The 17,495-nt window shown below is 43.4% G+C and overlaps 1 protein-coding gene across 3 annotated transcripts in view; it reads right to left on the bottom strand.

Moving 5' to 3' along the window:
- The window catches only part of FAM171A1 (family with sequence similarity 171 member A1), a 116,764-nt gene that overhangs the window by 22,190 nt on the left and 77,079 nt on the right, over positions 1-17,495 (bottom strand). For 2 of the 3 annotated variants that reach the window (XM_081297633.1, XM_081297635.1), the window contains exons 4-5: positions 11,283-11,441; positions 6,036-6,212 (exon numbers count right to left, since the gene is read on the bottom strand). In XM_081297633.1, the coding sequence (XP_081153759.1) occupies positions 6,036-6,212; positions 11,283-11,441 (336 nt within the window). Of the gene's footprint in view, positions 1-6,018; positions 6,213-11,282; positions 11,442-17,495 lie in introns of all 3 variants that reach the window. The other variant, XM_081297634.1, reaches the window with a different exon arrangement.

The raw sequence follows: 17,495 nt of genomic DNA on the forward strand, positions 1-17,495 counted from the left end.
GTTCATGACTTGATGATTCAAAATGCATACGAAGATAAACAACATACCGTTACCTCACCACTACCATTTTCTTCTTCTCTTTCTTGTGGTAAGAATATTGAAGAGTTATTCCCTTAGCAAATTCTAAGTATACTATACAGTACTGTTAACTATATTCATACCGCTGTATGGTAGACCTCTAGAACTTACTGGAAACTGTATCCTTTGACTATTTCTCCCTCTTTCCTCCTCTTTTCATTCTTTCTTCAATCATTTAAAAATTTAAAAAAACATTCTTAGTTTTTGGGTCACAGTTGGTCAACACAGATTTAGGCAAAAAATTCTGAATGGATTTATAAGTTGCTACTTCTGGTTGTTTAACAATTTCAAATTGGTAATTATTTTGATTTACCTACAAAGTTGATAATTTAAAGTGTTAAATGATTTAATTTTTTTTGTAATTGTACATTAATAGAATGCCTTTATTTGTTAATTTCTGCATGATGCTAAGGTGCCTCACACATGCTAGGCAAGTGCTCTGATACTGAGCTACAGCCCCAGCCCTGTATTAAATGATTAAAAGTGATTATCATATCATAATATAGCAACAAATGATAAACTGTATTATGTATTTAGTAAGATGTGTTGGTGAATTCCTAAATTTGTTTTCTTGACCTGATAATACTGTCTTTAAAATTTTTTTATTTAACTGAAGTGTTTCAATTTGAACTAAGATAATAATATTATTGATTAAATATATTAGTAAACAATTTATGAGACATGTAGGCTTCATTTGAATTTAGTAAGTCAAGGAACATAGGTTTCTTTGAAATGTCCATCCAACCCTAAAGTTTTCAGAAAACATATTTTTATTCACTTGAGTATTTTTGAATGACAATCCAAACGTTGGTTTTCTCTGTGCATGTGCAATCTGTTACAGCCAGGAATTTGGCAGCTACATTTTTTTTGCAGTAGATGCTAAGTTAAAAAAAACCATTTAAATGAAAATAAATCAACCACACAATGAAGACTCCCAGTGAAAAGGCTCAAGACCACGGGGATTATTTCTGAAGTCTTCTTGGATAACATATTTCAGGGGCTTCATAACAATATGCACATCTTTGTTTCCAATGATTTCTTTTTTTTTTTTTTTTTTAATATTTATTTTTTTTTTTAGTTCACGGCGGACACAACATCTTTGTTGGTATGTGGTGCTGAGGATCGAACCCGGGCCGCACGCATGCCAGGCGAGCGCGCCACCGCTTGAGCCACATCCCCAGCCCCTCCAATGATTTCTATATTGTATTAGCTTCCAACTGCTGCTATAACAAATGACCATAAACTTAAGGGCTGGACATACCACAAATATATTCTTTTATATCTCTGGAGGTCAGGAGTCCAAATTCAGTTTCTCTGGGCTAAAATGAAGATATCTGTAGGGATGGCTTGAGGAAGAATCCCTTTTCTGGCCCTTTTCAGTTTCCAGTGGCTGCCTGACCCCTTTCTCCACCTGCAGAGTGCTCTAACCCTACCCTCACCATCACACCACCATCTCCTCAGACTCTGACTCCTTCTGATAAAGACTGTTGAGCCTATAGTGGGCTATCTGGATAACCCAGGCTAATCTTCTCATCTCAAGATTCTTGATCACACCTGTCCCTTAACAATATAAGGTTATATTCACAGGGTCCAAGGATTAGGATGTGGAGACATTTGGGGGAAGAGCATTATTCAGCCTACTACATATATCAAAAAAATTCTTTTTTAACAATATTTATTTTTTAGTTGTAGTTGTACACAATATCTTTATTTTATTTATTTATTTTTATGTGGTGCTGAGGATCGAACTCAGGGCCTCACATATGCTAGGTGAGTGCTCTTCCACTGAGCCACAATCCCAGCCCTCAAACAATTCTTTAAATAAATATTCGTTGCTTGTAAAATGTACATGAACTACACTAATGAACAGCAAGACATTGCTTTTATATACCTGCGCCATATCATTACCACACACATGACACACATTTAACCTAGAGAAAGTTTCATTATATTAGGAACATGATCTCCTAGTCCTAGTCACCCATATTCAAATGTGTTCATTTAGAAAAGAGGAGGCAGGAAGGAGAAGAGAATAATGATGGAGAAAAATCCAATGTAACTCTTCTCCCTCGAACAATAGCTCTGAGCATCACCTCTCTCTCTCTCTCTCTCTCTCTCTCTCTCTCTCTTTACATCTGGAATGGCCACTCCTCCAAAGGTCCATATACCATAGTTTTGACTGCCAGGCAGTGGTGCCACCGGAGGTGTTGGAACCTTCAGGGGGTGGGACCTAGTGGAAGGAAGTTAGGTCACTAGGGGTGTGTCCTTGAAGGGGATATTGGGACTCTGACCCTGAGTGCAGCAGTGTTTTTTGCCATGTGCTCCCTCCCATGATGTACTGCCTTGCCACAGGCCTGAAGGCAACAAGGCCAGGTGACGGTGGATGAAACCTCTGAAACCCTGCGCCAGAACAAATCTTTCCTCCTTTTGAGGGGTTCATTTTGTCACAGTGACAGAAAGCTAACATGCTTACATATGTAAAGTTGATGTCTATAATCATCTTGAGCACAATGATATATTGTCATATTAAATGTCTGACAACGAAAAACATCTAAATCATGCTCATCTGATCTGATTACTCAACAGACATTTTAAGTGGATACCTAGCATATGCTGGGAACTGTTCTTACTCTTAAGGATTCAAAGACAAATGAGACTCTGTGAGCTCCAGGTGGTGCCTGGGGCACAGCACAGCCATCGCCTGACACAACGTCAGTACCACTGGGACGTGCACAAGGGCTGGTGGGGCTCCATCACACCTAGCGGTGGGCAAAGACAGTTGAAAGGACAGGTTCTGTGCGAGCAGAGCGACAAGCTCTGAGGGAGACCTTAGGTGGTCTGAGAAAACATAGATAGTTTGGGGTGGTGGAAACGGAGGGCGAGCACAGGACAGTGGCTGGGACGAAGGCAGGAGATGGCCAGGGCTGGATCTGTGGAGCTCTGTGTGCCATGCGATAGTCTGGCCTTCCTCGCAATGAGTGGCTTGTAGACAGTCTTATAAGGAAAGCAGCCTGTGGTTTTGAAGATAACCCAAGCAGCCATACACAAGGACCACGGAGGAAAGGAGGGGCTGAAAAACATCCAGACAACTGCCAGAATTGAGAAGAGAGTCTTAGCCGAGGTAGTGGCAGCTCAGAGAAAGAGAGGGTAAGTATGAGAAACAACGGTCTCATGTCAACATGACTCTAAGTCCAGACACTGCTGCAGGTGGAGTGGGGCACAGGTGGAGTAGGGCACAGGTGGAGTGGGGCACAGAGGAAGTTGGAGATAACTCTGAGGTGACTTCTCTGATGGTTGGTAGATGATCCCCTTAACCAAGAGAGGAGACACAGAGATGAGCAGGTGCAGAGGTGAGAGAGAGAGAGAGAGAGAGAGAGAGAGAGAGAGAATGCGCATGCACACGCGCGTGTGTGTGGGGGGGTAAGTGTTTTCAGCAGGTTGAATTTTGAGTTTCCTGTGGGCTCTACAGAGATGAAAATCTGATAGATAGCCAGAATCACAGGCAGCTGCAGGAGTGTGGGGTATGGTTAAATGACCCAGCAACAGCACATCAATTAAGTCAAGAGTAGGGCACAGAACACAGCCCAGGGCAGGCAGAAAGAGAACCCAGAGGGCTGGGTCATAAGGCCCAGAAGAGGGCCTTTGACAGAGGAAAGGAAGCCATAAAATGCTGCAGGGACATCAGGGTAGATGAGGAGGTCACTGGTTCCACAATTGGCAGCTGCCAATGGCCTTGGTGACATTCATTTCGGGAGACTGGAAGGATGAGGAGGGACCACAGGGGCTTGGGAGGTAGGAAGAGCAGGTGGGGAACAATCTCTTAAGAAACCTGGACTATGGGAAACCTGAGGTGCTGGGATGGCACCGCCAGAGAGGGCCCGCTCCAGAGTGGGGACCTCTGTGTGCTTCGTGAACTCTTGGGCACACTTGCTGTGGACCCCATATGGTACCGAGCTCCTTAGGGTACTGACTCACCCATTGCTGTGACCCCTGTATCTCATCTGTCAACTGGGCTTAGGGCATGGCCCTCTGGTATGTGATCAGATGCTGTGAAGGTATTTGGGGGGATGAAAATAACATTTAAAGCAGACTTTGAGTAAAGCAGATCACCCTCATCTAATCAGTGAAGCCCTTCAGAGAAAGACTGAAGCTCCCCAAGGAAAAAGAAATGCTTCCTCAGTTACTTTAGACTTAAAGTACAACATCAATTCTCTGGATTTCTAGTTGGCCGACTTGTCTTGCGTTTTGGGCTTGTCATCCTCAATCCTAAGGAGCAATTCCTTCATCTCTCTCCCTGCTTTCCATCCAAATGATTCTCTGGAGAACCCTAATATACTCCTTATAAAATCAGCAGGTACGATCATTATTCCCATTTTATAGCTGTGGAAACTGACCCAGAAAGGTTCAGCAACTTGATCAGGGACACACAGCCAAAGGGGACAGAGTTAGAACTTCAATCCACCATGTCCACAGAGTCCTGCACTTAATCATATGCTTTATTGACTGCCTCTCCGGAGACAGACCTGGGTGTGTTTGGGGTTCACTGGGAGGGCTAACAAAGGCAGGCAGAATACATCAGAGAATGAGTCTCTGTAAATGCATATTTCTCACAAATGAGAAAATAATCATGGCTATGCATAAAGATTTAGCCAAGAAGATATTTATCAACCATTAGAACAGTAACATTTTTTTTCTCATTGTAAAAACAGGTTTGGGCTGGGGATGCAGCTCAAGCGGTAACGCGCTTGCCTGGCATGTGTGGGGCGCTGGGTTCGATCCTCAGCACCACATAAAAATAAAAATAAAGATGTTGTGTCCACCGAAAACTGAAAAAAAATTAAAAAATTCTCTCTTTAAAAAAAAAGGTTTAATGAACCAAACTATGATATAGCCATGTAAGAGAATTCTACATACTCACTAAAATTGATACTGTTGAGTATAATGCTATGGAAGGATATTCATGCTATTCTAATTGTTTTTAAAAACAAGCTAAATATGGCAAAGTATCTAGGAAATAATCTCATTTCTTTTAAAATGCTGGGTGGAGGGCAATCTTTAAGAGAACTTCTATTTGGGGGTACTTGTGCTTTTAAATTTTTATTTTCTCCCAGATCACTCACTCCAAAGGAAAGCAAGTGGCTACACTTTAAGTAGTTCTGCGGAGAGACCCCTGTGCAAGAAACTGAAGCTTCTAGCTGACAGCTGGTGAGGAGCTGAGGTCTGACTGCAACCATGTGAGTGAGTCAGGAAATTCTCCTGTTGGTCTCAGCTGAATCCTGCTTAAGATGACCAGCAATGAGCCAGAGCCCTGGCTGCCAGCTTGACAGCAGCCTTTGCTAGAGACCCTAAGCCTGAAACACCCAGTTCAGTTGTGCCTGGTTTTGTGACGCCCCCAGAAGCCATGAGATGGTTGATGTTCACTGTTGCTTTATGCTGCTAAATTTTAGAGAAATTTGTTTCGTGGCACCAATTGATAATTAACACACATGTGCAAGTGAAATGACCAGGTAGGATTCAAAACGTATTAGTGATTTTCACTAGGTGGTCGGATAATAAGTCATTTTTATTTGCTTTATAAAATGTTGGCAAATATTTTTCCTTTTTTGGAAGACAAAAAAAAAAAAAAAGAGACCATGTCACCAAGAGAGATCATACAATCTCCTGAAGAATAAAAAGATAAAGATGAGGAGACCCGATTTTAGCTCATCACATTTAAAGGTTCTTTTCAAGTTAATTAGCTTAAATGTGCAAAATTAAAAAAAAAAAAAGAAATGAAATTCCCAGCTGAGTGGCTGAAGGACACGGCGGAGCAAACTTTACCCACCAGAAACCATAAATGCACTGGGAGTGTTAGCATCCACTAACGACAGGAAAGCAGACTTCCACGGGCTCCTTAGAAGGAAAACCCAATGGTAACAGAGTCTTGGAGCCAATGATGACACAGGACCCTTGCTTACCCAGCTTCTGGTCAAACCGCCATGCTGCAATGTAGGCATTGTGCCTCAGACTGCTCTGGGTGGCCAGCGGCACAGTGACATAGATGGGACCGTCCACCAGCACCGGGGTTCCATTGCTGCTGAGCAAGTGGACGCTGACAGCTGTGACGGGGGTCAGGTCATACCTGGTGCTGTTTCCTAGAAAGAAGAGGCAGTTTCTATCATGTTTTTACTAAGTACCTGGGGCTGCAGAAACCCTTGGAAAAATAGTCCTTACTATAATCCTCATCATAACCTCATCAGGCAGGTAAAACAACCATTGTATGCATAAAAACACAGGCTCAGAGAGGGCAGCAATGGTAGCTACCCTGCGGTCATGTACTAGTTAGTAGTATAGACCCAGGTTCCAAGCTGGGGTTTGCCAAGCCTATCTATTATGCTCCATTTCCCCAAAAGGGCCTCAAAAGGGAAAGATTTTTCTAAAATGCAAGGTGAAGTATATGTGGAAATCACTGAAAATGACTTCTACATAAAGTAAGCTCCAATAACATATTTAACACATATAATAACATAAGTCAACAGATGACCACAATGAAACCAAATATTTTAGACTGTTTTTTTTTAAAGAAAACAATAAATTTCTTCAAGGATTGCTTTAAAATATTAACTTCTGCTAAAAGTATACTATTAAAACTTGGACTTGAAGTATTTATGATTTATTTTAGTTGCCACTGTTATTTTGGTCTATTTAAAAGGAATTTAATATCCCATTTACCCTCCATTAGAGGCCTTATTCAAGCCAATGTTTTAATGACTGTCTCCTGATAAATTAGAGAATGCTTATGAGAGTATGTAATATTTATACACTTAAGCAATCCATTTTAGAGTTCTCTATAGTAAAATATAATATCATGCAAATATATTCTATCATAATTTTGCATCTTTCCTTGAACAGAATGAGAGTGATAAAAAATTTTTTAGGCAACATCAGAATATGATCTATAAGGTTTCTTATTCAGCTACTTGTACACTTACCCATCTATCTGAGCTAATGCCTCTACTTTGGAACACATGAAAACACTGAAAACAAATCGTGAATTTGAGAGTTTCTACAATGAGTTATAGCTAAATCATTCACAGAGCAACTTCTGGATAGTCAACGACAGCAGAACCTTCCATGTCTGTTTTGCAATGAGGGAAAGGCAAAGGAAAAGAAGACTTTTATTTATAGTCTGGTCATTTTGTTTTAGGATGAAGAAAACCAAATCCCAGAATATACCATGTTTCTGGTTAAAATACCTGTGTATTGGGAGATACATGTGCCAAGTGCTTAAGGTGACACAGTAACAAAGCCAGGCCTATCATGCCTGACTCCAGGCTTTGTCAGAACCTCGGGATGAGATGTAAACTTAAAACTACAGAGAGGTTAAATAACTCATTGGACTCTATTATATAAATGATTTAGAGTTAATGTCTTCCTTTAGGGAGGGCTGTTCTCCTCCATCAAGCCCTCTGGGGGCTGTCTCTGTATAGGGAGGCAGCAGGTGAGTGGAGCAGGAAGCGTTAGAAATGGTCTCTCTCTCATTCCTCCTTCCTCATCTTTTGATTCTTCCTTTCCATGATCCTATACATTCCTGTCCCAGGGAAGTGGGGTTCCAGAACCAGATCTGCTATGAACTACCCACACAGTCTGGCAAGTTGCTCTGCTCCTCTAGGACTGTTTTTCTTATCTTCACAACTAAGGAGGGTGGATTAAATGCCTTCTCAAGGGTATGGGCATAAATATTCTCAGCTGTAAGCATTCAGAAGAAAGCCAACATTGCAGGAATGAGCATATTAGCTGAACACAATATGCATTAGGTTCCTGTCACTGAGAGTCCCCTTAGAAGTTCTCTAGGTCCCTTAAAACATGGTAGGTGGTCTCATATACATTCTGGAAGCCTCTCTGCTTCATCAGTACTCCATTAAAGGCCTCCCTGATGATGCTCTACCCTCCTGCTTTCTTTGTTCTGAAATGATTCATACTTTAAGGGCTAAGTTATTTCCCTTCCACTCTTTGAGTTCTCTATATAATTAGGCTTCCCTTTCTGCCTCATCTTTTTTTTTTTTTTTTTTTTTGGTCCTGGGGTGCTTAACCACTCAGGGGTGCTTAACCACTCAGCCACACCCCCAGCCCTTTTTATTTTCTATTTTGAGACAGGGTCTTGTTAAATTGCTTAGGGCCTCGCTAAGTTGCTGAGGCTGGCTTTGAGCTTGTGATCCTCCTGCTTCCGCCTCCTGAGCAGCTGGGATTACAGGTGTGCACCACTGTGCCTGGATTTCTGCCCCCTCTTGATGTGACTTGGCTATTTACGTCCAAATCAAGATAGGTGTCAGGGCAAAGAACAGGAGGAGTGGGAAGCACGTCGGGCAGCTAGAAGACACTGGTCTCATCTCAAGCTTCCAGTTGACTGGTTACTTGTAACATGAATAGTTCAGCTTAGCCACCAGGGTTCCGTTTGGCTTTGCATTCTACTCCAGTTCAGTGTTGAGTATCCCTGATCTGGAAAATCTTTTTTTGTGTGTGTGTGATACTTGGGATTGAACCCAGGGGGCGCTCTACCACTAAGCTACCTCTCCAGCCCTTTTTATTCTGAGACAGATCTCACTAAGTTACCAAGGGTTTAATAAGTTGTTGAGGCTGGCCTCCAACTTGTGATCCTTTTGTTTCAGCCTCCCATACTGCTGGGATTATAGGTGTGAGTCACTGTGCTCTGCTCCTGATTCGAGATAAAATCTGAAATCCATATTTCTAAGTCCCATGATGCTTAATTGGTAATGTCTATGTAAATATTAAAAAAAAAATAGCCTCTTCAAAATCTGAACTACTCTTGCCCAAGTATTTGGGTGAAGGATAATCAGCCTGTCACCAACTTTTTGGGGTTGCAGCACAATTGGCAACTTGATCGTTTATTATCTTCCTGGAGTTGTCAGCGGAAGTTATTCCTTTAAGCCCCCTTGGGAATGCCATAGAACAGGTCAGTGCTTTCTTAGTAGCCAGGGGGAGACTGTGATGCTGGAAGGCCCAATATCTTTGGTTCGTGGGAGAGGAGGGCAACTCCTTGTGACGTAAGGAAGCCACAGAGCAGAGGGACTGGAAAGATTGAGTGGGAAGCGGTTGAGCTCTCCATATGGCTGCATTTCTCTATTTTCTCTAAACTGGACACAACTGCCCTTATGATACCCCAAGAAAACCTCCTTCTAATCCCTTTTGCATGCTCCTCTGTTTCTTTCCACCTTTGCTGACCTTACAGATATGACCTGTCATCCCATAGACACATCTGGTCTGGGTTCTCCCTCTAAGCTGAGATCTCTTAGATGCCTTTTATAAAGCAGGGGCAAGTAACTGTGGGGCAGAAGAGAAGCTGTGCCCAAGCTGGGACTGAAGCCTGCATGGAGCTCAGAAGCTGCAGGCTCATGGTGCTTAGTGGCACCCAAGCTTAGGCCCTCTAGGCGAATGTGACTGTACCGCAGGCCGGATGCCTTTCTTAGTAGGTCTCAGAGAAGGCCTATCCTTTCTAGGTCAATTCATCAGTTATTTCAGTGGAAAAGAATTTTAATGTCACCTTCCAAGACCTTCTCTCTTCCCTGTGAAACAGAGTGATTTTAAAATAAAATAAACTCCTCTAAAATCAATAGTCCTGTGTCATTGTGTTCTTCTTGCCCAAGTCTTCTCAGATTTCATCATTTATTCAAAAGATATTGGAAGCAGGACATGGAAAAATTAATGAGCTCTGAAAAATGAGGCTGAACCTCTGACTTGGGGTTTTATGATTGTGTTCCCTTTTGTTGGGGACACTGAATACAAGTTAGGATGGTCTCAAATGTGCAAGAGAAAAACAATGCTTCTCTCTTGCACATTTAAAGTAAAAGTCAATATTTTTCCTCAAGAATATTTACTAAAATGACACACATCTGTCTGATGGCAAAGGACTGACATATTAATCATACCACCAGTACACAAAAAGTGAAACAATTCTCAAAATAAGTATCACAGAGGGCAGCAAAGTGAATAAGAAATGACCAGGTCACCTTCATCTTTAACAAGAAACTTATTAACATGGTATAAAATGTTTTAGGTTTAAAAGCTTTTTCAGAATTATAAATTTATGTAAAGTACTAGAAAATCAAGTAAAGTTCAATAAAAGTGTCCCTAGGAAATGCAGTAACTGACCCAGCACAAATTAACTCAGAACAGCCTCTGGTTTTCAATTTTATGCTGTATCTAGTCTAAATTGGGGGAAAGAAGAGGCAGACAACACGACAGTTTAGGGATTCAAAAATCTTGCTCTCATTGTGCACCATGGGAAGACTGAGGGCCATGTTGTCACCAAGTGCCCCAGAGAACTGCGCTGTTGGGTATGAATGAAGATCTTCTCTGGTAAGGAATTATCCTCTACTCTCTGGCTGGTAGCTTTTGGCTACTCTGATCTTGTGGCTGGATATGTGTCAGGCTATGATAATGACAATGACAGAGCTGATTTAGAGATCTGCCAGGAGATTCCAAATAACATCAAAGCCTGGCTATTCTGAGACATTCCAAGGAACACCCCCCCCCCCTTCGGAGCCCTTTCCAATCCCCTTTAAAGGAAAGAAAGGCAGAGAAAGCAAGTGCAGAAAGAGGAAATATGTGGGGAATACTGGATGGATACAGATGATAAAGAGCAAGAGCTCCCTGCTACTTAGGGTCCCACGTGCTGGTGGGGTGTGGAGTGCCACTGCTCATCTGCAAATGAGGCCCAGTGCCATCCTTTCCCCTCCCAGCTGTGACCGTGGTGGTGGCGGCTACGCAACTCCTTCAGAGCAGCTGGGCAGACTGCTGCACATATTCTACCTGGGACCAGATGGAGGTCAGGGAGGCAGAAATCCCCTAATTCTGATCTCATAGGTAAAAAGAAAAAAAAATCCAATTTCAAGTATAAGATGTTCTCTGAATTGAATATAATTCACCAAAGGACAGCCTAGAGAAGTTACTTCTGGCATCTGGAACCAGCAGAAAGGCTGGAGGAGACCAATTCACTAAAACACAACTCGGCAGCAGTGCAGACTGAATTCGGCAAATGCACTGGTGGAACCTAACAGCACAGATGCACTTGAACTTGTAGGGAGAGTTGTTCTGCCCTTTTTTCCCCTTTCGGTGCTTATGCTTCCAGCCATATTGAAAACCAACAAATACAAAACACAACCCAGAAGCTCCCACCGGAAAATCAGAAAAGAGATTCAAATTACCTGTTCCGTTTCCATCTAGTCCTCGCAAGTAAGGAAAACTGTCCACCTCCGAGGGAGAACTGGCAGCCGTGAGGAAAGCGGTCAGGTCGCTGTAGCTGGTGTTCTCAGGCAACCTCAGGGCCCTTCTCTGGAAATGAACGCGAGGCTGTGGCCGGGCACCTGCAGGGATTAACCTCTGAGTTACCTCCCCAAGGAGGAGCCATTTCAGTTTCAGGAAATGCCAAACCAGGAAGGGGCTTCTCCAGGGTTTCCACTTGCCTCCCCACCCGGCTCCTTCCCAGACTGCCTCCCATCCCTCATTCAGGCAGGACACAAAAATGTGGCAACATGCTATTATGGGTTGAGAAATAATAGCCCATTGTCACAACTGTTTTGACACAGGATGTTATTTAGTTTTTTAACAAAAAGCTTTTTCCAAGTTCTATTTGTGAACAGTCTCGTCACTGCAGGACGTTTGCCTGTGGATCGGGTAACGTTTTGGGAAGGTCTGAGTAAATGAAACAAATATTTGACAATTAATCTCTTTACACAAACAATGCCACAGAGACGCTTTGACACTGGTACAAACCCATCCCTCATCTCTCTCTGGCAAATTCTGGTCTAACTCTAGAGACCGAAGTGAAGCAGAGCAAGGGGATGAAATATTCAGTCTTGGAAAGAATCGCAGACAAGAGACCCCCAGCACGACTGCTCTCTTCCCTGTGGAAGCTGCCATCTGGCAGCCCGACTATTCCTCAGGGGTGCTTACTAGTTGTGTCATTTTTATGTCTCAGGTTTTATAATGAAATGATCCAATGTTATGCCTCTTCACCAAGTCCTGCTCCTTTGTGAGAAGGCTGGTGTACCCAAACAGTTACCTTGTGATGTCACCTGCAGTTTACCTTTTTCCAGATGTTATGATTGCAAAGCTTGAATCTGTTTGTACCTAATGCGGTGGCGATAGTCACACGATGTGAAGTTGGGAAGTAATTTTGCATAAACCCAGCAGAAACATCATTAAGACAAAAACTGTAATATCCTACCCCAGCATGAGGTTGAAGCTGAGCCAAAGGCTCCTTCTTTCCAACCCACAGCTGGCCTAGTATACCAGCCTTGCCAGGAGTGGGTGGTGTTTAAACCCACCCCAGGGTTCCCTTTAACTTGCAAGGGAGGAAGAACCTATCCAGAAGTATTCTAGAAGAAGCAAGAGCTTGAAGAATCAATGAGTCCAAGGTTCTCTTTCTACAGGTGAGACCATGAAAGCTCAAAAGACTGATAAAATTATATCTTGGATAGGGTCATCTTGGCTACCTGTGACCTCAGTGGTGGACGGTCATAATGCTTCTTCCACCTCCTAAAAAAAATTGATATGCTCCGTCCTCTGGCTGGCTGTCCTCTGTGAAACACAGGCTCAGGTTCAGAGCCCTCTGAGCCAGGTGCCCAAAGTCACGATGGCCCTCTCTCACTCAGGTCACTTCCATTGGTAATGACTACACACGTCCATCAGTCCAGTTGCAGACCATCCACATCTTGTAACATCCCTAAAATAAATGCACTGCAATATACCAGTCTCTGCGAAGGCATCTGCATCTTTCAACATTTCCTCCATTTTCTTAGCCAGGTCATTTTTTCTTTTGATTCTACTGAATACTCATCTCTCACTTCTGCTGTTTCCTTGGTCTGCAATGATTGTGCTCCCAGTGGCTCTGACACACACTGTCACTGCCATGACACAGATACTGTCTGCTGAGGGGCCCAGCATGCTCCCCCAGCTGACTGCAGCCCAAACCTATGACTGGTGAAGTGATGGAGACATCTGAGGAATCTAAGGGCACAGGTTATTCTAAGCCACGGCCTAAACATATCCAAATGGGTATATGTAGGTTGGGGGAGTGGTTATGGCTGGCCTATCTTCATGTCTTAAAGCTGCTAAATTTTCACATGACTGGGTGGGAATGAGGCTGAAGAGTGGCCCAGCTTGCCTGTCACCCCCGCTTGCCTCTTTCACATTCCTCACAGCAGCTGTTTGAAACTTCTTCTGTTCTTCTCACACTTAGGGCTCCATCCTCATCCTCAAAATGCTTCGATTTGACTTTGCTGAAAACACTGGGTCCTCCACTTCCTTTCTGCACTTCTCTCTCCTCCAAGGTCAACCCCAATCCCTACCCCAACGGTTGCTTGCTTGTTTATTGTAAGATGTGGCTGCACCAACAATTCTTGCCTTTGTCCACAACCTCTTTGTCTATAGGCTTTTCCTCCCTCACCAACAATTAGACTCATTTCCTCCCCATCTAGAAAAATTACAATCAAACATTACTCTAACTCTGTTATCCCCAGAAGCAAGTGCCTTCTCTTCTTCTACCCAGCCTCCAATGATGTGGCTTTTACCCTCAACATATGCTAGAAATGTTGACTGCCTAATCCACAAACCCCATGACCACTTCTTAGTCTTTATCCTCACCGACCTCTTCACAATGGTACACACTGTTTGCTGTCCCCACCCACGAACCCCCTCCTTCCTGGCATTCATGGCCCTGTACACTGGTTCTCCCCAGAGTCTGCTTTTCCCCTTGCAAGTACTTTTCTTTTTTTCCTGCCTCCAGATAAAATGGTTCCTAAAGTGCTGCTGCTGTTCACTGCCTCTGCCGTTTCTCTATTCTCTCTTTAGTGAGTTCCTTCCATTGTTATAACCTTGACTATCACTGTCCTCTCCAGCCCCAAACTCTTTTCTAACCTCCACATCTGCATTTTCCCTTTACTTCTAGGGTATTTCTATCCAGATGCCCATCTTGCACTCCCAAATCATCATGGACTTTCTCATTTAATGATCCCACATCCTCCCCAACATCCAGTTTTGACTCCAAGTCAATATCATCATTTTCCTTTTCTAATATCTTTCATATTCACTCAAGTGCCAAGACTGGACAATCTGCCTTTGTCAACATTTCTTACATCATCTTTCCCTCCCTTTCTGCCTCCACCCTCTGTTACCCTATGTTAGCTTTTCCTCAATTATTGTGAAATTCTCCTAACTGTCCCCCTGCCTCAGTCTTACCCCATTTCTGTTCTAAGATACACACTGATCATGTCTTAGAGATCAAAACTACTACTTCCTCTTCAAGTGAGAGGCACAGATTGGTGCTTTAGAATTTATAAAGTTATATATTATATACATACACATTTATGTATGTATATATATACACATGTGTGATATATGACTTATATAACTGTAAATTATAACATAAATTCTTAATTCTAAAGCACCAATCTATATCTCTCTCTTTGTATATATGCTTCTCTCTCTCTCTGTGTGTGTGTGTGTGTGTGTGTGTGTGTGTGTGTGTGGAGAGAGAGAGAGAGAGAGAGAAGGAGGGGGGAAATGTAAAGAACACACATATGCACACACATACACACACAATATTTACAATAACTCTGTGAAGAAGGAACTCTTCTCTCTCTTTATGGGTGAGGAAACTAAAGCCCAAAGAAACTAAACAACTTGGCCAAAGTCATTCTGGTTGTAAGAGGCAGAAATTTTTTCAAACTTCTGTGTCTCTTTCTATTATTCCATGCTTACCTCAAAATAGATGCTCAATTACCAATCAGCCCCCAGTTATCTGGCCCAAAAAAAGACCACACAGTTCTACGTTTATATGTATTTTCCTGCTCATCTCCATGTCTGAGACTTCTGCCTACCGTTTCTGTTCTCACAGTTTATAAAATGCTTCTCAAATGGCCACCTCTTTCCATAGCCTTTCTTGACCCCATCCCAAGCTCTAAGCTCCATTTGTCCAAATATGACTGTGCCTTATGCCATGTTTATGTGGATATTTGTGTATCTCCCTAATCAGAGGCACTATGAGAGAAGAAAATGGGTGGTAGAGCCACTTAACTCCAGGCTTAGGACCTCCCTCTACCACCTTTTCAGTGAGTAGCTTTGGCCTTCATGCTCTTTATCATTAAAATGGAAATGAATCATACTCATCTCCTAATGTGGTTGTCGTGATGTTAGTTCAGAACACACATTTAAAGTGCCCAACAGTGGCTCAGAAGCAGGATAAGGTGCAGGATAAGCATTACTTTACCAGCTCCTCTTCTTTAAAGACAGGTGTTCTGTGGAATGCACTACATCATGTCCTGACCATACCTGATACTCAGCAATGCTTACAGAAGTGAATGAGAAGATGGGCTATACTCGGCAACTTGCTGTATTCCAATTATGCTTTACCCTAATTCCAACTAGATCAGGATCAACAATGCTCTGGGCCAGGTAATGGTGTGTTGGGATGCAGGCTGTCCTGTGCATTGTCGCACATTTAATAGCATTTTGGGCTTTTACCCACTAGATGCTAGTAGCAGCCCTCAACATGGGACATCCAAAATGTCCCCAGACACTGCTAAATGCCCCATTGGAGAACCACTCTCTATATATTCTGAGAATCTTCACAATGATCCCCCAAACATGCCGAGAGTCTCCTGCGTCAAGGACACAGGAGATACAAAGAGGTCAAGGACAAAGCCTCTGTGTTCCTGGACTCAAGAGTCGAGAGAAGGCCAATGTGGAAATGGCTTACTAATCATAGTGTCGTAAGTTCTGGAATATATGAGGAGGCAGACGAGAAGAGACAGAAGAGATGCCTGACAGGCCAGCACATGCCCAGAGGCGAAGGAAGTGTGCACACCAAGCACAGACTGCTTGGGACCCAGGGGCAGAGGACGAGGCTTGTGAAGGGCACAGTGTGTGCCACTCAAGACCTGGACTTGAGTGGGTCTGAGTGCCATCCTGGGAGAAATGACCCGGAATGTGATGACAGTGAATAGGAAGATAAGGCAAGATGCCCCAGACTGCTCCTGTATCTGCCTCTGGGCAGACAAAAAAACAGATACAATGGTATCTGTTTTTACCCAATTCTGATAGCAGGTGGGGAATGGCTATGGGTAGAGAGAGCCTAATGCTGAGGCTGCTAGGAAGTGGCTCAAGTGAGAAACGATAAAGCTCCCAATAAAGACAGTGACACTGGGGGGTTGACAGAGCAGAGGAGGCTCGAGTTGAAAATCATTTTTAGACTAAGTGACAGGCAGGGAAGTAAGAACCTCTGAGGGAGGTGAGAAGAAAGGAACAAAGTGATGGGCAGAGATGGTAAAGAAACAGAAACGAGAGTCAAGAAGGATGCAACAGGGAGGGTTTAAAGCCGGGCAGAAGTCAATCAGAAGGGGGTGGTTGGTCTGGCAATTTCAGCTCAGCTAAACTCAGCAAGAGAAATTTCTCAAGAATAGCCTGGGGCCAAGTAAAAGGGAGCCTGAAGGAATGCACAAGCAGGGGGAGATTCTCCAGTTTGGGAGGGAAAGCAAATTGAGGAGACTGTAACCTGACCAAGGTATAAGAAGGGCTTCTCTTTAAATGGCAGACATAAGCAATCTTGAGAGCCGAGAAAGAACTAGAAGAGAACAATGGATGATTCTGCACAAAGGGAGGAAGGTTGGAAAGAAGGAGGAGATCAGGAATGGACCCAGCGGGAATGTGAAGGGACTCACGGTGGGGCAGACAAACTGCAGGAAGGAACATGAGCAGGTCCCTGTGAGAGAGGGAGCAGAAGCCAGGGGACTGAAGCCACTATGCCCCGAAGGCCTTGATTTTCACTCTGAAACAATCAGCAAGGTCACTGCTAAGGGATGGGGCATGAAGGTGGGTGCAGGAGAGGCTTCTGGCACATGTCCTAAGGAACAGAAAAGGGACTGTGCAGGGCACAATGAAGAGGCCCGGCCAAGGATGGAGACTGCTGGTCTGGGTGGTGCCAGTTGGCCAGTTGACAGATGAATAGCCAGGAGCAGTCTGGGGCATCTTGCCTTATCTTCCTATTCACTGTCATCACATTCCGGGTCATTTCTCTCAGGTTGGCACTCAGGCCTCTGAGAGGCAGAGCTACACGTTGGTCCCCAGTTCAGTGTTCTCATCTTCCATTCTCTTCTCATCTCACTGAGGAATCAATTTGCCAGCATTTTACAACAACGAGCACATTTTTATGTACGGCCTCTGCTGAGGGAAATTCCTCTAACAGACTAGTTACTCAGTTGCCTACCCCACTCTTTCTCTTCACTGTTATAAGACTGTTCCAGGCTTTCTTTATAAAAGAATACCAACACTAACAAGACAACCACTTCCTTTACTTTTAAAATGCAAGGAGTGATGACTGCTAAGGCCAATTCCATTGGAAACATGCATTTACTGTAGCT

The sequence above is a fragment of the Spermophilus citellus genome (assembly GCF_964194105.1).
Source record: "Spermophilus citellus genome assembly, chromosome: 6".
NCBI classification, from domain to species: Eukaryota; Metazoa; Chordata; class Mammalia; order Rodentia; family Sciuridae; genus Spermophilus; species Spermophilus citellus.